Source organism: Dryas octopetala, chromosome 6, assembly GCF_963921425.1.
Source record: "Dryas octopetala chromosome 6, drDryOcto1.1, whole genome shotgun sequence".
NCBI lineage: Eukaryota > Viridiplantae > Streptophyta > Magnoliopsida > Rosales > Rosaceae > Dryas > Dryas octopetala.
Window position 1 is genome coordinate 3,333,647 of NC_141371.1, and position 22,830 is coordinate 3,356,476.

Here is a 22,830-nt window from a genome sequence, read left to right on the forward strand (position 1 = left end):
GTCCAAACCGAACCTGCAATTCAGCTCATAAACGCGCCGTTTTGGAGCAATGGGAATTGGCCGTTTTATAAGGCGCGAGAGCAGTGGCTCCTGACGACACCGTTCAGGCGTTCAGTTTGAGAACGATACCGTTTTTGAGTGGTTGAATGAGAGGCTGTGGAGTCGCTAGAGTGTGGATATTAAAAATCCCAAGAGAGTGTGTGGGTCATACCGTCTTATCCTGACTGAATGTTCGAATGAGAGAACAGCCAAAGAAGAAGAAGAAGAAATATGAATATTTCAAGAATTTCAGACCCAAAAAAACAAAACCCAAAAGAGAGAAAGAAGAAGAAGAAAGGTTGGTTGATTAAGCATGGCAAGGTTGGTGGCTGTGCAACAGCAGAGACAACCTTCTTTCTCTCTCCTCCCTCCTTCCTCTCTCTCTGACTTCAATGGCACCAGACTACTCCACTCTCAACTCCAGGTCCTCTCTCTCTCTCTCTCTCTCTCTCTCTCAATTTGCTGCATTACATGCATTTCTAAGCATACCCATCTGCTGTTGCAGTGTAAAAGAAGGGTGTCACAGCCAAAAGGAGCATTGCAAGTTACAGCATCAAGTGCAAAGAAGATTCTTGTAATGGGGGGCACTCGGTTCATTGGTGTCTTCTTGTCAAGACTCCTTGTCAAAGAGGGTCATCAGGTATAGTTTGCCATTCTCAATTTCAAGTTTCAAACTTTACCCTTTAAATGCTTTTGTTTTTATTTTTCTTATTTTCTGCAACTTGGATTGTATCAAGTTTGGTGACATCATGTTGTTTATTTTGGTAGGTGACTTTGTTCACCAGAGGAAAAGCACCCATCACTCAACAGTTTCCAGGTGAATCGGATAAGGAATACATAGATTTTTCTTCAAAGGTATATTAATGGTGCCCACTAAGGCCTTGAAAGTTTATTAACTTGAAATGTTTTCCCAGATTTCCACTTTCCATTTTTTAATAATCTATGTTTTGCTAGATTTTGCATTTGAAAGGAGACAGAAAGGACTTTGAATTTGTGAAATCCAGTCTTTCAGCTGAAGGCTTTGATGTTGTTTATGATATAAATGGTGTGCACAATCTTACACTTAGCCTCTGTACTTTGCGTTTTTCCACTAGAAACATACAGTTTTACTTTAACTTACTCTTGTGCTACATAAAATCAACTTCTCTCGGAAATTTTCAGGACGAGAGGCAGAGGAAATTGTTCCCATACTGGATGGACTACCGAAGTTGGAACAGTAAGCTCTTAAGCCTTCTAATGAATTTTCTCATCTAATTATAAAGCAACCAATGATTTGATGCTAAAAAGATTGAAAAGTGCAGTTCTTTTGCCTTCCATATGATGGAAAATTTTGAAAGATTTAAGAATTCTGATTCTCAGGTACATATACTGCTCTTCAGCCGGTGTCTATCTCAAATCTGATCAATTACCTCACTTTGAGGTATGTATGATGTTATATATAGCTTACTTTCATTTTTTGGGATGTCAGTTCTTTGTTTAAAGTGATGATTAATGAAGGCATGAGTTAAATGGTATCAAAGAGCATGCATTTACCAGAAAAAGGTTCTTAAACTTTATGACTTGATTTGAGCAGATGAAATAGTTAAAAATGTCTTGATGATACAATGATCTGACACTAAAGTGATACATGGATTGGAACTTTTCTTTCCTTACCTATCTCCTACAGATGATACTAAAAATTCAGCTTTCTTGTGAACTGATAAGTGACATGCCATATGTCAATGATTGCTAAATCCCTCTGCCCTTGTCTACACTACCATGTTGAGGGTGTTTTTCTAAAGTCTAAGTTTGTTCTGTATCTTTAGGCTTGTAAATAATTGAAACAAATCCAAGCTTGACCTACCTGAATTGGGCCTTTCAGAAGATGCAAACATGCTTTTCTCATTGTAAACTCAAAGAGCTTAATCTCTGCTTAGCCGAAGTTCATAGTTTCCAATCCTACTCTTCTACTGTGATTGAAAGCAATCTTGTCATCGGAGTTTGAAACTTCAAGCTTAATTTCTTGTTCTAGAGTCTTGATGATGCTCTTCCTAACTTGTTTTCTCTGTATAAATCTTTTTCTCCTCCCAATTTCATTTTAGTCATCTTTCCATTTTTCTTAACTTGATGGTGCCTGGTGATAGACCGATGCAGTTGATCCAAAGAGCAGGCACAAGGGAAAGCTTGAGACAGAGAGCTTGCTTGAATCAAGGGGTGTTAATTGGACTTCTATAAGACCAGTCTACATTTATGGACCTTTGAACTATAACCCTGTTGAAGAGTGGTTCTTCCACCGGTTGAAAGCTGGCCGCCCAATCCCAATTCCGAATTCAGGAATACAAATAACACAACTTGGTCATGTTAAGGTTAGTGAAAGTTGCAATGTTAATATATTTGTAGATATATATTGCACATAATGGCAAGTTTTTTATATGATTTTGTTTTGCAGGACTTAGCAACAGCCTTTGTTCAGGTTCTTGGTAATGAAAAGGCCAGCAAACAAGTATTCAACATCTCTGGAGAAAAATATGTCACCTTTGATGGCTTAGCAAAAGCATGTGCAAAGGTAATGGTTGCTGATACTGCTCTATATGGACAAAAAAAAATTGTGCTCTCAAATTGAAGTTTCTCATTTCTTTTCGCTTTTGTTAGGCTGCTGGTTTCCCTGAGCCTGAGATCATTCACTACAACCCTAAGGAGTTTGATTTTGGAAAGAAGAAGGCATTTCCATTTCGTGACCAGGTGAATGTGAACAATAAGAAATTTTCTTTTGGGCAGATAACACATAGCTTGAAAAACCAAATATTTTTTCTTTATTTGTAAAAACCAAATAGTTGACATCTTGAAGAATGTTGGATAAGAATTGTATGAAGATAAGCAAAATAAAACTAATAACTTTTCTTACTTGGAACCTTATCGAACCAATTTTTGTTGTGTTGTTGACATGATATGCAGCATTTCTTTGCATCAATTGACAAAGCAAAGAGCGTGCTTGGGTGGAAACCTGAATTTGACCTGGTGGAAGGTCTTGCAGACTCCTACAACCTAGACTTTGGAAGAGGAACATTCAGGAAAGAAGCTGATTTCTCAACAGATGACATCATTCTTGGCAAGAGCCTTGTTCTCCAAAGCTAAACCTCTAATCTCTGTGCTCCCTTGATTTGCCTCCTCCTCCCCTTTTATTAATTTTCCATTCAGAATCAAGAGTAAATCAAATTCTTCTTTTTGTGATGTTTCAGTTTCATATTAAAGAAAGAAAGAAAAAAAAAAACACATATTTGTTATGACTCAAATCTAAATTAGAGTGAAAAATATATTTGCACAAGAGTCCATGTCATATTAGGTGGAAATATATGTTACTTCAGAGGTTGGGACTTGGTCCAAAGTCCAAACACTCAAGATGAACAATTCCAAGCAATCAAATAGTCAGATTCAACTGCCATTCTGAAGCAAAGGTCCCATATTTCACACAGTCACGAATTACCAGTGAAGAGCCCAGTGCTAAGTACTGAAGAGTGATGCTAACATTCTTCCACTCTTAGCCCACATGCTCTTTTCTGGGGCTCAGTCTGATGTGGGCAGTCTTGCAGAACTGCTTTGGGCCATTTGTGGTGTCACAAAGTGAAAACCTTGGCGTTAAAACGGTGATGGGCTTGACAGGTCCCTAAAAAAGACTATAATCTAATGATGGGCTTGATAGCCAAGTTAGCCACACTCTTAGCAAGGAAAAAAATAAGTGGTAATAGGTTGTCTGTCGATTATAATTACATATTCATACATGTTTCTGTCGAATGAACGGTCGTGATTAACTGATATCATAACATACTAACTGTATATTAAAGAGAACGTTTCAAAGACGATATGTATTTAAAGTTGGAATATTTTGTTAAATTTATTGGAAAAACTATAAGCCTAAAAAAGCTATTTTAGGAATGAATATCGCCTGAATTATAACATATTGTAAGAAGAAAATTATAATCAATTGTGATTATGATTCAAACATAAGGAAAGTAGGTACAAATCAATGACTCAAAATCAGGGAAGGACAAAAGAAATCCCAAAATCTTGATCATAAAGTCACAGTTCCAAAATTTAAGGAATAGAAAATTCTCCAAGAATATGTGAAGGAATATTCTTAAAAGCCAAAAGTCTTTACCCGGTAGTTATTTTTTGCTATTTTATTACTATAAATAGGTCAGCCCAAATCCACAGTCCAAAACATTATCTTAAAATATTTACTACTAGTCTACATAGACCAAAATATTATCCAAAACTATATTGGTCGGTTAGCGTTATCCTATTCCTATGAAGTATGGACTCACAATCTTTAATTTAATACGCTGCCCCCACCAAATTAAAATCTTTTGCTAATTAAAGTTAAACGCGTCTTATTTTTGGACCAACCAAGTGAAGTTAACCAACAAAACCGGAAAAAAAAAAAAAAAAAGTGCCCAAAAGAGTGAGCCCGCGCGTTGCTTCTAGGAAGGTCGACTTCTACCACGTGGCCCAACGCGGTTCTCTACACCGAATGCTGCCACATGACCTCGTCCGAAACAATCGGTGGACACCTACGAGATTCAGTGGACCCCACCGCGCTAGAATACTAAAAAGCGGACGAGTTTGGGTGAGTTCGTTTGTTTATGTGGCAACGTGGGATTGGTGGCCCCCACGTAGTAATTTCAGGCGACTGTGGGCGTGCCAAGTGTTCGTGATTGTCTACGTGGCTGAGAGAAGGTGACTTTTCGTGTGCGGAGATTAGAGGTTGGTGTGCTTTGCTTTGGTAGGCAGAGCAACCTTTGGTCGGTGGTAGAGGAGCTGTAAATAACTAAATATATGTTTTATTACCATTTTAGCCTTCGTTTTTTGTATTTTGAAACGTAGTCATCTTCATGAGGGTAAATGATCACGTACAACTCGTTTATGAATCTGAGACTATAGGAACCTAACCTGGACCGTAGATGAATTCAAGCCAAAATCCGAGATGATATTTCTTTAAAAAAAAAATAAAAAATCTTAAGGGGAGCGACTGTAAATCTAGAAATTTAGTTATATTAGCTAATTAATATTGTTTGACTGAACTATTACAATCTATAAATACCTATATTTAAATGAGGATCAAAACACAAATCATTTTTAATATATTATATCTTGTTATCTCAAATGTCTTTCTCTGTCTATATTTTCTATAATGATTTTTTATCATCAAAATTAAGCGATTTAAGGATTATTTTTTGTTTTGTTTTCAAATGGAACACGCATCTTGGTATAAAAACACTAAATAATAAACTTAATTAAGACCTTCAAACACTAACAGTGTGTTTGGACGTAGAAAAAAAAACTTGGGATTTAAAAAAAAATTAGTATTTCACGCGTGAAAAATTAAAAGTTCCGTGTTTGATCAAATTAATAGAGAAATTCACAAATTACGAGGGAAATATTTATGGAATTTATAGAGCTGAAATCCTGAGTTTAAATTCCAACAAAATAGACGTCATTTTACAATTCTTATGCAAGCAGGAATTCTCTTTTCCAAGTGGGAATAATTTTGGAAAGGCTTAATTGTGTTTTTACTACCCAAAGTTTACATTGATTCCCACTTTACCACTCAAAACTTTATTTGTCCCACTTTACCACCCAAAGTTTACATTGATTCTCACTTTACCACCCAGAAATTTATTTGTCCCACTTTACCACCCAAAGTTTACATTGATTCCCACTTTACCACCCAAAATTATTTTTCGTGTCCCAGTTAACCTTTTTCCGTCTATTCTGTCACTCTAGATTCAGAGGGTAAAGTAGGAATCAATGTAAACTTTGGGTGGTAAAGTAGGAATCAATGTAAACTTTGGGTGGTAAAGTGGGACAGATAAAGTTCTGGGTGGTAAAGTGAGAATCAATGTAAACTTTGGGTGGTAAAGTGAGACAAATAAAGTTTTGGGTGGTAAAGTGAGAATCACCTCAAACTTTGGGTGGTAAAAACACAATTAAGCCATTTGGAAATTCTAAAAAAACAAAATTACTCATAAAACAAGCGGGAATTCTTTTTCCATCCCGCCCAAAAAACAAACGTAGGTACATAGGTGCTTCTCTACATCTCAAAGCAGCCCAGTCCCTACAAAAATAAAAGTAGAACGACAAAAACCCAACCAGATCAGTCACCATGGTGCTATGATGAAGAGATTTGATGATTTGTTTCCCTTCTCACGTATGTTAATTTTATTTCACTACAAATACTCATGGATTCTTTCTCTATGATTTATAATATGATTTGATGGTTAATCTATAAAAATCTATAAATTTTCTCTGGGTGAATTGAGACATGGGTCTATGAAAGATTGCAAATAAAATTTAGGCTTATTCGTGCCAATGCCCCCTGAAAGTAACTTCGATTTTCAATTTGCCCCCTGAAACTTCATTCCTCCCACTTTGCCCCCCGAACTTTACAAAATACTATATTCCGTCATGTCCGTCTATGGATCCGTCAAAGCAGCTGACGTGGCGGGGCAATTAGGTCTTTTACCTGATGCAAAGCTGATAAGCCTAAAAATTAATATAAAAAACTAATTAAACTTAAAAAAATGATATAAAACATAAAAATTAAATAATTAAATATAAAAAAACCAAAAAGAGGGTGAAAGCCCAGCAACCTCGCAGCCCCCAGTCCTGCCTCCCCTGCGATGGCTACCCAACCTACCGACCTCCTTCCCCCTTTTCGGCGCCTACCGGTAACCCCTCTCTCTCTGGAAGACTTATCCGAAGGTGAGCTACTTTGGGTTTCTGGCGACTTTGGGTTTCTGGCGATCAATCTTCTTGTTTCTTTAATCTTCATTCTCATCTCCACCGTTGCTTCACAGCCAAGTGCTCCGCCATACCCACAAGAACTCATCAACCCCCTCAGCCCCGCTTTTTCCACCTCCTTCTTTTTCTTCAATCTCTTTGAACCCAACATCATCTTCAACAACCCCACAGGCTCCTCTGGTCCCTGTGTTCTTCGTCATCGGCGACTCCTCCGTCGACTGTCGTACCAACAATTTCCTCGGGACCTTGGCTCGTGCCGACCGCCTCCCTTACGTCCGAGACTTCGACACGCACCGCCCCACTGGGAGGTTCTGCAATGGCAGAATTCTTGTTGATTATCTTGGTAATGTTCCTTTTTTAAACACCACCCTTTTCTTGCATAGTGGGAAGTTCAAAATTCTAATGGTTTTTTTGTTATCTGGGTTATATCTGTGTTCTTGGTTCATTTCATGTTCTAATGGTCCTTTTGTTATCTGGGTTGTATCTGTGTTCTTGGTTCATTTCATGTCAATGGTTTCGTTGGTTGGTTTTTTTCTTGAAGATTTTGGTTTTCTTAGAACTCCAAATGCCTGAAATATAAAATTCAAGGAAGAGAGAGAAAGAGGAGAGAAGAGAAGAGAGAGAAAGATAGACAGAAAGAGGGAAGGGAGGTTGGCCGGTGTCTGGGTGGGGTGGGGTGGGGTGGGGTGGTGCGTCGAAAAGAGGAGCTGCTGCTGGTGGGGCCAACAGCTGGGTTTGAAGTCTGGGATATTCAAAGGGAAGAGGAAGAGAGAGAGACAGAGAGATATTCAGAGGGGTCCCACTTAATGCTGATGTGGAGCTGATTTGGCATCTTGTCAGTCTGATTCAGCTTTGCATCAGGTAAAAGACCTAATTGCCCCGCCACGTCAGCTGCTTTGACGGATCCATAGACGGACATGACGGAATATAGTATTTTGTAAAGTTCGGGGAGCAAAGTGGGAGGAATGAAGTTTCAGGGGGCAAATTGAAAATCGAAGTTACTTTCAGGGGGCATTGGCGCAAATAAGCCTAAAATTTATAGGTAGAGGAACAATTATATATATATATATATATCGACATGGTTTTGTGAACATATATAATATATATATGCTATGACATGGGTATGTTCAGGGTATGTGAACCTATTAATCAATATGGGTATATATATATATATATTACAGAGGAAATTACAGATTTAGTCCAGTTATTTTATACCTAGTTCAATTTTGGTCCACAGTCTTTTTTAAGTTCTGTTTTGGTCCACTAATTGTTCAACTTGTTCAATAAAGGTCCAAATTTGTTTTCTCAAATTTGACATATCTTTTACCCTATCAAATCTCACCCAAATTCAGCAAACATATACTTGTTTTAAAGCTATGCATTTCTTCTTTACAACCATATAAAGATCATTCAAATTGGAGTTTTAAAACTCAAGATAATTGACCCCAAATTAGGATACCCGAAACTACCAATTTTTCAAACTTCACCCAATCTCAATTCTCTTAGATTATAATACTCTAAATTTGTTTTTATGACTAAGAAACGATGAAATATAACTTATACTTCAATTATAATTGAAGAAAACACAACCTAAAAGATTTAGAGTCGCAAATCTGGACCTTTATTGAACAAATGAAACAATTAGTGGACCAAAACAGAACTTAAAAAAGATCGTGGACCAAAATTGAACTAGATATAAAATAAGTGGACCAAATCTGTAATTTCCTCTATATTACAACATGGGTCTGTGAGTGTATATATATATATATCTCTCTCTTTGTGTGTGTGTGTGTGTGTGTTATGACATGGGTTTAACGACTTTTCTAGCTATAATGGCATGAAACAAGCTCATATCAATCAATATTAGTCGTGAAGCATCCCTAAGACTGGGGACTTTAGCTCCTGCAATTATTTAATTTTTTTTTACAACTGCACTATTTCAATTTTTAAATAACATCTATTACCCAAACAATGAAATTTGTAATTTCTGTCATTTTCTAAATTGTACATACATATATCCAAATAATAAAAAATGCAATTGATGAAAATTTAATGATGGAGTTTTAAATTTCGTCATTTATAAATTTCTATGAAAACTTAAATTATTTCATCAAAACACACCGTAAATCAATACGAAAGATATAAGTCCAATGTCCACCAATTGTGTCATAATGATAATGATATATTTTAAAGCATGATATATATGGCAAAGAAAGATCGAGTACTAACGTGTAGTTATTAGGTTTTACATCATAATAAACGGAATGTAATCCCTAAATTCTTGTTATATATCTTAAATAAGTGCCATGACCATGCATGAAAGCAACCCAAAAACTGTATTGCAGTTGTAATAATGAGAAAATAGGAGGTTATAGTTGTCTATCGATATTAAAATGGTGGACTTAAAAGATCTTCCAGTTTATTCTTTAATTAAATATTTGTGGCCCCATTTCGTGCACCATCTAAGGCCACGAATCCTCCTTTTAATTAACTGGCCAATTAAGCCCCTTATTTATTTGATATATATTTGTATTTATTAACTAGATCACACATATTCAACATTTTAGCTAAGGACGAATTAGAATATTCTTGATCTTGAATATATATGGTAATGAGTCACTCATATGACTAAGGAGCCCCTAGACCCATCTACCGCTAACTTTCCTCCATGGCCACAAAGTACTGTTTAAGTAAGTACCCAAAGCACATTTTTTAACCATACTCAAACCGACCGACACCATTTTTCTATCCCAAAATAATAAATAAAAAAATAACAAATTACTCACCCCCATTTCCTATATAAAGCCCCCATCCCACCAGCCCAACTCCATCAAACCAAACCTTGAGTTCACAACCTTCTTAAGCAAAACACAATTAATTCCTTTGTTCTTCTAAACCCAACCTTGTACTCACCACAAAACCCTCTCTTTCTTTCCTACCAAACAAACACCAAAGCCTACTTCTAAACCTCAAATCCTTAGATACCCTAAATTCTTGTCATCCAAGTCTCTAATTTTCTTTGACAGAACCCGTTAATCATCATCATCATCATGGCTCCTGATATCACCACCGACACCGCCACCACCCTGATCACCACCACCAAGCCGGCCAGCGGTCCGAGCCGGGCATATGTGACGTTCTTGGCCGGCAACGGTGACTACGTGAAAGGCGTGGTTGGGTTGGCCAAGGGGCTGAGAAAGGTGAAGAGCAAGTACCCACTTGTGGTGGCCATCTTGCCTGATGTGCCGGAAGAGCACCGACAAATACTTGTCTCTCAAGGCTGCATAGTGAGGGAGATTGAGCCTGTGTACCCTCCTAAGAACCAGACCCAGTTTGCCATGGCCTACTACGTCATCAATTACTCCAAGCTTCGCATTTGGGAGGTATGTGCATGTTTTTGTTTTGTGTGCATGTCTAATACACGTGCCTTTCTGTTTGCGTTACAAATATAACAAATATATTTGTATCGATCAATTTATCTATTACATGGCATCTTCTTTATTAAAGAATATGATATAAATAATATTACTTTTTCATGATGAATACTGTCATGTTTATCGGGTTATGGACACATGTACTGTCGGTTAGATTATTAGGGGTGTTATGGTAATCAGGTTTTTGTTTTGTTTTATTGGATCCCCTAATCTTGTAACTAGTTCTTATGGTTGGATTGCTTTGAATGAATTTGCAGTTTGTGGAGTACAGCAAGATGATCTACTTGGATGGTGACATCCAAGTTTTTGAGAACATTGACCACCTATTTGACATGGAAGACTCCTACTTCTATGCTGTGATGGACTGCTTCTGTGAGCAAACTTGGAGCAAGAGCCCACAGTACAAGATTGGGTACTGCCAACAGTGCCCTGACAAGGTCCAGTGGGACTCTAAGTTGGGCCCCAAGCCTCCTCTCTACTTCAATGCTGGAATGTTTGTGTATGAGCCCAACTTGTCCACTTACGCAGACCTCCTCAAAAGACTCGAAACTTCCACTCCTACCTCTTTTGCTGAGCAGGTAAAACATTAACTGAATATTTGGGTTGTTTTGTTTCACTATTTGGGATTTGGGACTATAAATCTGACATGAAACTTTGTTTTATTTTTGGCAGGACTTCTTGAACGAGTACTTCAGGCCCATATACAGACCCATCCCTTCTATTTACAACCTTGTGTTGGCCATGCTGTGGCGCCACCCAGAGAACATTGAGCTGGACAAAGTCAAAGTTGTCCACTATTGTGCTAATGTGAGTACCATACCACCCATCAACCATGTTCATCATCAACAATTTCAGTTCTACAACTAATTGATAAAATCCCAGTTATTAAAATCTTAATTTAATTTCAGGGGTCTAAGCCATGGAGGTATACTGGGAAAGAGGAGAACATGCAGAGGGAAGACATAAAGATGCTTGTGCAAAAATGGTGGGATATATATAATGATGAGTCATTGGACTACAAGAACACTGTGGAGGCTGGAAATGGCACAGAGCAAGTGAAGCTGCAGTCATTCTTGGCGGCACTGTCGGAGGCTGGCGTTGTTCATTACATTACCGCCCCATCTGCTGCTTAGTGCTGCGGGTTCTTAATGAGAATCATTTAAGTACTCTATGAAGAAGTACATAGGGTTTTTTTTTTTTTTTTTTTTTTTTCTTTTGAATAATAGTATTGGTTTGGTTTTGGTCTTCCTAAGAAGTATTTTACTTGGGAGACCTCTTAGTAGTTTGAGGACCTTTGAGTCCTCTGTTTTTTCTGTTGATTTCGATTGTTAAGTTGGTGAACATATAGTTTGGAATATATTTTGGCTTTTGTTTACAAATTGTTGCTCTCTCTCTTCTTTTTATGGGTTAGCTGTGGTTAAATGTAATATGAAAACAAGCACTGATAAGTGAGAAAGTGAATTCAGCCAAAGGATTAATAAATGATGGTTCTTGTAGGATCTTGCAGAACTGCAGCTATTTCCTACAAGGCACCAAAATTAGTCATTTTATTGCACCATTTTCATAGAGGCTTTGAGGGATCAAATGCGTTTGTGCTTACAGAGGCAAGCAAAGCTCTTTTTCTGTCCTCATTTGATCTTTATATTCTTCCAATTAATGAACCTAACTCAAATGGTTCACTATTGTGATGAAATGAGATTAACTCGTACTCCAAAAAGTGAAGATAGCATGTTTCAAGACCCTAATTCAATCAAGGACCATAATTAACAGCTTCTCAAAGTGAAATACTGAAGTGTGTAGACTGTGTAGTGTACATATGAAACTTTGTGAATACTCCATAAGTAAGGTGAACATTCATTTGTCTAAAAGGAAAAAATATAGTGAACATTCCATGTAGGCATATAGCTTTGAGCTTTCCACAAGCATTTTCAGCATGTCAGTTAATATCACTTGAGCTGCTGTTATATTTGACACATAGCATTAGCATATGCATGTTCATTCTAGGGTGTCCCCTGTTAAAGAAAAAGCAAGTTGAAGAAGCTGAAGTGGATGTTACCACAGCAATGCTCCAGAAACTGTTAAGGAACAAATGATTGAAAGATGGTTTACTCCAAAAACCTTTTAAGCAACCAATCTTTCCTTGCAATGCATCTTTTTGGAGCAACCCATTTTCCCATAACATTTGTTCATTAACACTTTCTGATCTTTAGCAGCTGAATTCCCAGTAACCCACTCAAATCTTTTTAGGTCCTTATTCACACAACCTTCCACCTGATATCTAGGCTATAGCTACTCTGCTCTAAACTTAAAGGGATCAAGAACAAAGAGCGTTTTAGATATTTAACAACAAAAGATTAACAGGACCCTGGGTATAATTGGCTGCTTAAACTCACTGTGGCCATTTGGCAGAGACTTACTCATCTGTCATTGTCAAAAGCAGGTGGTCCAAACTCTGCCGCTTAATTCCATTATGTGCTCATCAATAATGAAATGCTAGATAAGTAGATAGACTCTGCCGCTTGCCATATTCGTTCTGTTCCTATTTTCTCCACATCGCTCCAACTTTTAGGTTCCGTCTTATTCACTCTGTTTTATCACAATTAACCATTAAATTTTTCTAACATCTTAAGACTTTTAAGAACCAGTGAAAATGCATAGGTTACGTTTGCACATGACCATTGGTCCATTACAGTAAGTAGTCAACTACTTAACTCTTTCACAACCCAAAAGGCAATCCCATTCAAGAGCCAAAATGGTTTCATATATCTCTGCACTACTCTTTTCTCTTCTCATCCACTCCTCTTTTGGAGTCCCCAATCAAACCCTCACCATCATATGCTCCAAAACCGAAAACCCAAAAAGATGTGTGACAAATTTGCAGAGTGACCCACGAACTGCCTCAGCTGACCTCCCCAAACTCTCACTCGTTTCTATAGAGCTAACAATGGCACAAGGTGACCACAACCTCAAGACTTTCAAGGAACTAGGAGATAACACCACCAGGGATGAGTTGAAAAGGGAATTCCATGGCTGTGTTGAGCTTTACCAGCAAATGAAGCCCAAAATCCAAGCAGCCCATCTGTTGTCACAGCACAGACAGTACAAGAACGTTTCAGATTTGGCCCAAGCAAAGGAGTTCGCATTCAGATGTGGGTTAGCTATCACTATTAACTCACTAGTTATTAATGAAATTCAAGAACTTATGTATTTGACGTGTGAAACTTCTATTACTGTAAACCAATATATTGCTCGCTCATCTGCATAGACGCATAGTGCATAGACAGCCCATCTCTTGTCACAACACAGACAGTACAAGAACGTTCAGGATTTGGGCCAAGCAAAGGAGTTAGCATTCAAATGTAAGTTAGCTATCAAGCCTATCAATGTTAATTCACTAGTTATCAATGAACTTCAAGAACTTATGTTTTGAAAGTATGAAACTTCAGTCTGTGTAAACCATTATAGTGTACTTTGTCCGAGAGCAACTGTAATTTCTTTGCTTAGTTAAAATGAATAATATAGCAAAGGCATGTGCTTGAATTGGAAATACAACAATAAAACTGTGATAATGGATAAGAAAAGAAAATTATGTTTTGCACACTCTGCATTAATTGGTTCATCCTTTTTAGCTTTTAACAATCACAACTATATCATATAAAGATTGTTTATAAAAAATGTGCTTATGATTGGCAATTTGGCAGCGCATCTTCTTGTTAAGAATGCGCTTATGTCTCTTGATTTACATGTTTGGGTAGAAGATGAGCCACAAATACAATGACTCTCTGATGTATTCTTTTCAGATGCGAATCATCCATAAAGGAAATATTTTTCTACAAAAAAGATAGGGTTTATAAAAAAATTAAGTACAAAGAAAAACAAAAGCTATATAATAATATAATATAAACCAAGCAGGCAAGCACATAGTTCAAAACAGTTTGTGGATAGGGCCCATGAACGCTTTCTCTTTCATTTTTTCTGGGCCTCACATCTTACTTTTGTTTTTATATTTGAATTGGGTCGGAATGATGAAGTTCTGGATTCATACAACTCAGCCCATTGAGTTCTGTATCTTGATCCTAAGCCTAGCCCAACGGTGGCCGGTATGTAGAACAAGAAGATTCACATGATATATTTGTGTTCATTTTCTTGTTTTGGCCTGAAATGAAATCATTGGAACGATTACAAGAGGATCCAGTGTAAAGGAGATAATATGGAGTAAAATCTGGTATATATAGCAAGTTATTTCCATTTATATATATGCGAATTGGATACTGATGTAAACAACATTTATTAGTGAAATCAAGTAAATCGGATTTAGTCACCGAATTTCGTTCACCAACCAAATGATATGTGTGTATAAATAAAGGAGATCGAGATGCATGCTAGTCCAAGAAACATATAAACTTACATTAATCACGTACGCACGTACTCGAAAATTAACTAAGAAAATAGTTAGTACGTACGTAGTTAATTGAATTATAAGATGGGTTGTGCAAAGTTGGTTGTTCCAATGTTACTTGGTCTGTTCCTGATGATGAACATCAAGCCATCATCAAGTGAAGGAACCGATGCCCTGATCGAGAAGATATGCCGGCAGATGGAGGAGTTCGGATTCTGCAGCCAAACTTTCAAGGAAAACCTGAAATCCCCAAACTCCGACATTGCAGCTCTGACGCAAATAACCATCGAGCGGGCCACCGACAACGCCACCAAGACACTTGACTTCATCCGGCAACTGCTGTCGAACACGACCGACCCAGCGCTGAAGAACGCGCTGACGGCGTGCGAGAATGGTTATGTTGTTGTGACTCAGTCTTTCGGCTCTGCGGCGGTGTCGTTTTTCCAAAAGGATTATGACAGCGTGGGGAGGGCGGAGGCTGTGACGCCGAGAGCAGAAGCCAGCTGTGAACAGTCTTTCAGCGCTGAGCCCAATGTTCAGAACCCACTGGTTGACAGAAGCAGGCAGATGAGGATTCTCATTGCCATGGCTGTGGTTTCAGCGCATTTACTCGTCAGCTAGCACCCATTTAATTCCTTTTAATTTCTTTTTATATTTATCGATCTTGTGGTAGCTAGCCACAGTTATATGCATGCATGCATGCAATCGATATACTCAAAAATAGACTTATAAGCTAGCCAAGTGAAGCTACTTGTATGTTATAATTTTGTTTGCTTATTGTCAGCACAACAATTGAATGGAAAAAATAATAAATAATCACAATTGTGTGTTATAATTAATGTATGCCTTCTTATTTATAGTTTATGTATGAATAATTAAAACACAAGGTTATAAATTAATTATCATTAAATTAGTAACATTATAAGTCAAACAAAAAAAAAGTCACTCAGAATAAGTAAACTACATCAATAATAAAGTCACCTACTATATATATAGCAAGTAAAATCTGGTATACATATCAAGTTTTTTCATTTATATATGAGAATGAAGTAAATCAGATTTTTCCAGCCAAAAAACCAAAACTAAATCCGATTTTACCCACAAAACAAGTCAAGTAAATCGGTTTAATTAGGTATGATATACGTACTATAATTGCATGGTATGCAATATTGAACATTATGTGAAAAAAATTTGAAATTTGAAATTTGAAAGTGCACTATTGTGATTTTTTTATATTTAAAAAAATAATAAAATCTTTTAAAATTAGCTAAAATAGATAACATTGTTGTAGTAAAATCTTAAAAGTGATTAGCTAAAATAACTTTTCAACTATTTTACAACAAATATAGCAAAAATTTAGCTATTCTTGTTGGAGTTGCTCTTAAGTAGCGCTTGAGCTTTACTAAAGTAATTTTCGAACTCCTCTCACAACTCTACTAGAGTCAATAGTTATATTTTCGAATTATAAATAAAAAAAAAAGTTAGCGCGATAAGTATATGATAAAAAAAGGGGGTTAGTTTTCAAAATGTTCTCAATATAAAATTGCATAAAATCTCCAAACTAAATCCCAAAACAATTGTCATTGAGATTTGAGACATTGAGTCATAGTATTTTATTAGCATTAATTCAGATTATAAATCTCAGGCCAAAAGAAAATTAAAAAAATTTGGGTGTAATAAAATGAAAAAGAAGTGGGAATTGAATACCTCTTGTGATGGATGAATGCGAAGGGAAACGCAACGAACGCAGGAAGAGGGTGGTGCGGACCGGGGCCGGATCTAAACTTGTTGACCACCCCCTCACGAGTCATACGGATGGACCCCTCACTGTAACAAGCCTACAATATTTTCCTTCCCCCAAAAAAAGGCCACAATAGTTTCCTATTTATAGTTGATTGATTTTAATTACGGCCATTTTATAGAGCTTCAAGGACATTCTTTTTGCTGCCTTCCAGTTAATTAGTAGACGAGCCAAATCCTTGTACATTAGACTTGTGAATAATATAGAACGCAATTATGTCTTCCAAATTTATTTATTATAAACAAATGGATGATCATGATCATAACCACCATTGTTTCGACTGATAATACATCTGATTCAGAAGAGACAACCCCAATTGCTAAAAACCAATATATCCCACTCTGCTGTAATTTGCGCAGTGCTACTTTTTTGGACAAAAACAAAACATAATTTCATCAACATCTTTATTAATTGGAACATATTTTATGAAGCTTTTCCATAGCCGCAGTCAATAAGAAATTTAAATTGCTAGAATTCTCTACTCTCAAGCTTGTTGTCTCCTTTGACTGAAACAATACTCTTTACATAAACTACAGCTGTGGCAAAACACTCTGGCACACTTTGAAAGGGAAGATCTTTCCGCATTTGGGTACTAAAGTTATAGGAGAATATACGTCGACTACTACTTTTTTTTGGAATCACAAGTATCTCGTTGCTCTTCCAAAATGTCAATGGTCTCTCAGTGAGATCAAAAGTTTTGTGTTTTGTCCAAACACCCTTGCCAGCACTGAATTCATCCATCACCCATATTCCAAAAGATATAGGATCGGCTTAACTACCAATATTACACATTCCAAGAAGGGCAACATATTCATTCCACACTAAAAGATGCATATCATAACAATACACGCGCAGTGAATCACATAAATTATTGGGTAACAATATATCATGAAATACCTCATTGTTGGTATCAAACAAAATGATCACATCCCTAATGAATTCCCCCTGATGAGAATGTAACTCAAACACATTTACTTCCTTATCTTGCTCATGTCCCAACCAATAACACATTCCATTGAAGTACAACTGGAAACTTTCAGGCCAAAGGTTGGTAGTTTCTGTTTCTAAAGAATCAGTTTTGATCTCTTTCCAAGAATCACTACTCAAGGTGTATATTACTGCTTTGGGAGGATAGATAATATAATGCTGACCATGCACAACTGAACCATTAAATCCAATGTTAACCACTTTGTAATCTTTAGATTTAGAATCATAGTCAAATCCAAGAGCATCAGTGAATTGATGAGATGGAAGGTAGCGAACATCTTCGGGCCAATCCATTTGGTGGCCACATCCTGCTCCTTTGGGCCAATTTCGAAGGTATGGCTCGGGTGGAAGAAGCCTGAATTCCTGAATTGCAGGATTCCATAAAAACACATGACTAGGATAAGATAGAAGCTCACTAGGATTAGCTAGACAAATGATCCCATTATAATGACCGATGATTCGAAATAAGTCACCCCTACTCTCTACAACTGCATAGAATCTTTATTTGTAAAATTCAAACTCTCAAAAACCCCCAAAACTATACATTGCATGCGATGGTTATTTTGATTTTTTAAAGTTGGGGTTTGTCTGCAAAATTGGAAACTGATTGAAAAAAATGTATAACAAGTTTCTATTGGGTAAAAATAGATTGAAGGCTTCAATTATGGTGACGTATGTAAGGCCAGGAAGTAGGTGCCTTATATTGACTGGAAGCTAGCTAGTTATATATCACTTTCACAATTATGTATTCTGATTCCTCAATGGGATTAAAGATCATTATTTGCTCAAAAAAATTCCATTAATGTCATGCAAATTGCAGAAAATGAAATTGTGTAACCATTTGCACCATCAAGTTTAATTAACCACGTAAAACTGAGTCACATACTGACCAAATTGATTAAGGTGCAGTAGTGCGCATGGACAAGTAAGACCCATATGAACATACATGATCACATTGGCAGTTGGCACTTAATTAAGTTTTAGTGGACACCTCGATCAGCAAGCACTCGATCTATGTCATTCGATCGTCTTCTATAAATATAATCCAAGCTAGAATGATACATTTCATCTTATTGTGTAATCTGAAACCAATATATATAAAAATCATTCCTTTTTCTTTATTATTAGCTTCAAAGTATGGCAGCTGTCTTAAACACTGTCATTGTTTTTCTTTTTGCTTTTTCTTTCGCTGGGTGTTTTAGTATATGCTTTGCTGCTCAACCCTTTGAGTATTTGCAATTCGTTCTACAATGGCCAAAAGGCAAGTGCCATAAGGATCGTGATTGCAAAGCATATACATCTCTGCCAAAAAACTTCACCATCCAGTTTTAGCCAAATTCAGGTATATATATATATATAGCGATGTAGTTTATTAGTTTATATTTATTTATTTCTTATGTTTTTGTTACAAATTCAATGTATTTTTGTTTTTCTTAGATGCCTACCAAGCCTGCATTGCAAAACTTACTGACGGCAGCTTGGCCCAGTGTTAAAGCTAAGATTTCAGATATGCATTTTTGGGAACATGAGTACCAGAGCCATGGCAGATGTTGTGAGAATATTTTTGGACTGGACCAGTACTTTCGTGAATCCTACTCGATGTGGTCGAATAGTGCTTTATTACCTTGGCTTGTTTCTAAGAAGATCTCACCAGGGACAGGATCAACCAGCTGGTTGAACAGGAATGATATTATAAACCTGATTGCACAAAAGCATGGAGCAACCCCTGTCATTTTCTGCAAGGATGACAGGTTGCATGTCTGAAGTTGTCCTTTGTTTTGATAAAACTGGATTGAATCCGGTCCCATGTACCCGCCAAGGAAATTGTGGAATAGATATACTGTGGCCCTTATAAGTTATAGCTTTATTGGTATCATATTATTCAAATAACAACTATGTCTTAGCTAGCTAGGTTCCAGTTCCGATGTAATAAAGACAATAACAACATCTTTTATGTGATGCTTGTAATCGCCCTTCCATATTTAATCATATGTATTCTCGATCTGATTTTTATTGTTTATCGTTTGATCATATGCATGCTACTACATGAAAAAAGGAATCGTGGTAACGTCAAATAATTTAGAAATATAAGAAAAAAAGAAGAAAATACATGATTATTAATGAAAATATCGAAAGAAAAAAGTGACCATGTCAACTTTGAGTTAGAACAAGTGGGTTTAATTAGCAGTGTAACTTGGTGTTTGTGACAAGTATTAGAAAGGACCAAAGGAGTGACCAGTGAGAGAACGACACGTACATATCAAATACGCCGAAAAGAGCAGAACTGAACGCCAAGGCAAGGCAGCAGGGAGAGACTGAAAAGTACTATCACTGACTGCAAAGCTCAAAGACGACTAAGCTAGCTTTTTCTCTTTTTTTTTTTTTTTGGTTTTTCTACTTCTAATCTAAATTAATAATACTTTGTGTTCCAAATTCTTAATCTATGTGGCAAATGAAATCAGTCTTTTAATTGTGGAAATGTGGATTCAACAAGTGCAGTTAATTTAATTGGTTCTTCATGGTGACTGTTTGAATTCTTATTCTTCAGGTAAAGAGGAATCATGGTCACGTCAAATAATTTAGAAATATAGCAAATAAGAAGAAAATACATCATTGTTAAATAAATAAAAAAATTATATATATATATAATATGGAGTAAAATCTGGTATATATAGCAAGTTATTTCCATTTATATATATGCGAATTGAATACTGATGTAAACAGCATTTATTAGTGAAATCAACTGAATCGGATTTAGTCACCAAATTTCGTTCACCAACCAAATGATATGTGTGTATAAATAAAGGAGATCGAGATGCATGCTAGTCCTAGAAACATATATACTTACATTAATCACGTACGCACGTAGTTGAAAATTAACTAAGAAAATAGTTTAGTACGTACGTAGTTAATTAAATTCTAATTAGTAGAGCTTCAAGCGCATTCTTTTTGCTGCCTACCAGTTAATTAGTAGATGAGCCAAATCCTTGTACATTAGACTTGTGAATATTACAGAACGCAATTATGTCTTCCAAATTTATTTATTATAAACAAATGTATGATCTTGATTATAACCACCATTGTTTCGACTGATAATACATCTGATTCAGAAGAGACAACCCCAATTGCTAAAAACCAATATATCCCACTCTGCTGTAATTTGCGCAGTGCTACTTGTTTGGACAAAAACAAAACATAATTTCATCAACATCTTTATTAATTGGAACATATTTTATGAAGCTTTTCCATAGCAGCAGTCAATAAGAAATTTAAATTGCTAGAATTCTCTACTCTCAAGCTTGTTGTCTCCTTTGACTGAAACAATACTCTTTACATAAATTATGGCTGTGGCAAAACACTCTGGCATGCTTTGAAAGGGAAGATCTTTACGCATTTGGGTACTAAAGTTATAGGAGAATATACGTCGACCACTACTTTTTTTTGGAATCATAAGTATCTCGTTGCTCTTCCAAAATGCCAATGGTCTCTCAGTGAGATCAAAAGTTATGTGTTTTGTCCAAACACCCTTGGTACCTCTGAATTCATCCATTACCCATATTCCAAAAGATAGATCAGCTTGACTACCAATATTGTACATTCCAAGAAGGGCAATAGATTCATTCCACACTAAAAGATGCATATCATAACAATACACGCGCAGTGAATCACATAAACTATCGGGTAACAATATATCATGAAATACCTCATTGCTGGTGTCAAACAAAATGATCACATACCTAATAAATTCCTTGTACTCATCAGGTAAGTCAAACACATTTACTTCCTTATGTTGCTCATGTCCCAACCAATAACACATTCCATTGAAGTACAACTGGAAACTTTCAGGCCAAAGGTTGGTAGTTTCTGTTTCTAAAGAATCAGTTTTGATCTCTTTCCAAGAATCACTACTCAAGGTGTATACTACTGCCTTGGGAGGATATATAATCACATGATCATCACCTTGCACAAGATCTGAACCATTAAATCCCATGTTAACCACTTTGTAATCTTTAGATTTAGAATCATAGCCAAATCCAAGAGCATCAGTGAACTGATGAATTGGGAGGTAGTAAACATCTTCGGGCCAATCTGGTTGGGGGGACCAATTTCCCCCTTTGGGCCAATTTCGAAGGTATGGCTCGGGTGGAAGAAGCTTGAATTCCTGAATTGCAGGATTCCATAAAAACACATGACTAGGATAAGCTAGAAGGTCACTAGGATTTGCTAAACAAATGATCCCATTACAATGACCAATGATTCGAGGTAAGTCACTCCTACTCTTTATACTCACAGAAAAACCAGGAGGGGCCTCAACACTAGGATCAAAGACACACTCATGAGGATTACCTACCCATACCTCATCACAAGGAACAAAGACACGCTCACCAGGATTACCACCCATGACCTCACTCCAATAGCCTATAACTCGAAGTGAGTCAGAGTCACACCTAGTCGAAAGAGGAATTTTCATGTCATCAGCACAAGAAAGAAATCCAGGCTCACCATCATTATTTCCATTGCAAAAGTTAAGCAATGAGAATACCAACTCAATCTCATTAGTCTTAGGGTCCTTGGTGTCCTTAACAACTGATCGGTTTAAAACAACGCAAGTGGAGAGATTGTTGTGCATGGAGTTGGAGAGGTGCTTGGCTACAAACTTGGGGTTGTTGATAAAAGCATACCACCATTTAGAGATGCACTTAAACCGCATCAGAGTTTTTGGAGGCAGAATTGATAGAATTTGTTCCAACATCACTTCTGGCATTTTGCAAAACATACTCATTTCTGCTATGCTATCAACCTCTCGATCTCCTTTCACACACACAAACAAAAATGAATAACCAAGTGAGAATATTCCAAGGTACGTAAATCCAATTCTACTGTACTCTTATTCTAAACAGCCCAATATTAAATTGAATTTGGGAAAAATGATATAAAATACAATTTTAACTCTTCTCTAGCTAAAGTCTCCCTAAATTTAAAATTTTGCTCAAATCAAATTGAATGGACGGCGCTGGGAACACTTCCCAAGCTTATTCTCATATTTGAAGGAAATAAGGAAAAAGGGCTGGAGAAGCCTTAAAAACCATATAAAAACAAAAGCTATATATTCAAGAAAGAAAAATAAGAGTACCCAAAATGTATCAAACAAGATGAGATATTGGAAATGCACGTACCTTAGTCCTTAGGAAGAGGAACAGACCAAGAGATACCCAAGGAGATGGAGAGGTGGGAACCGTGTGATGAGATGAAGAGGAAAATAGGATTTGAGATTATTTCCGGGTGGTTATCTTATGCGGAAGGTTTTTTTGGGTCGAGATAAGCCTTCCATTTAAGAGGCCGAAAGGCCAGGCAAATACAAAACAAGGGCCCAAAAGCCCATTGCAAAAGAA

At 36.7% G+C, this 22,830-nt stretch overlaps 4 protein-coding genes and 1 pseudogene across 4 annotated transcripts; 3 read left to right on the forward strand and 2 right to left on the reverse strand.

The window, feature by feature from the left end:
- Positions 1–281: 281 nt before the first annotated feature.
- CRB (chloroplast RNA binding protein) lies at positions 282–3,302 on the forward strand. Its single transcript, XM_086246680.1, has 10 exons — positions 282–463; positions 545–679; positions 808–894; positions 994–1,084; positions 1,201–1,255; positions 1,399–1,459; positions 2,163–2,384; positions 2,468–2,584; positions 2,671–2,760; positions 2,974–3,302. The coding sequence occupies exons 1-10, from the start codon at positions 353–355 to the stop codon at positions 3,151–3,153; spliced, it is 1,149 nt and encodes a 382-aa protein (XP_086102806.1). The 5' UTR covers positions 282–352; the 3' UTR covers positions 3,154–3,302.
- Positions 3,303–9,233: 5,931 nt separating this feature from the next.
- LOC147281166 (galactinol synthase 2-like) lies at positions 9,234–11,495 on the forward strand. The gene is made up of 4 exons (XM_086245949.1): positions 9,234–10,199; positions 10,508–10,828; positions 10,923–11,057; positions 11,159–11,495. Exons 1-4 carry the CDS (start codon positions 9,867–9,869, stop codon positions 11,381–11,383), a joined length of 1,014 nt encoding a protein of 337 aa, XP_086102075.1. The 5' UTR covers positions 9,234–9,866; the 3' UTR covers positions 11,384–11,495.
- A 3,238-nt stretch (positions 11,496–14,733) lies between these two features.
- LOC147281167 (cell wall / vacuolar inhibitor of fructosidase 2-like) lies at positions 14,734–15,270 on the forward strand. The gene has a single exon (XM_086246508.1). It carries the CDS (start codon positions 14,734–14,736, stop codon positions 15,268–15,270), a length of 537 nt encoding a protein of 178 aa, XP_086102634.1.
- A 1,648-nt stretch (positions 15,271–16,918) lies between these two features.
- On the reverse strand, positions 16,919–19,245 carry LOC147281168 (uncharacterized; annotated as a pseudogene).
- A 1,427-nt stretch (positions 19,246–20,672) lies between these two features.
- Positions 20,673–22,673, reverse strand: LOC147281169 (F-box/kelch-repeat protein At3g06240-like). Its single transcript, XM_086248448.1, has 2 exons — positions 22,615–22,673; positions 20,673–22,249 (listed from the first exon to the last, which is right to left on the reverse strand). Exon 2 carries the CDS (start codon positions 22,218–22,220, stop codon positions 20,715–20,717), a length of 1,506 nt encoding a protein of 501 aa, XP_086104574.1. The 5' UTR covers positions 22,221–22,249; positions 22,615–22,673; the 3' UTR covers positions 20,673–20,714.
- Positions 22,674–22,830: the final 157 nt, after the last annotated feature.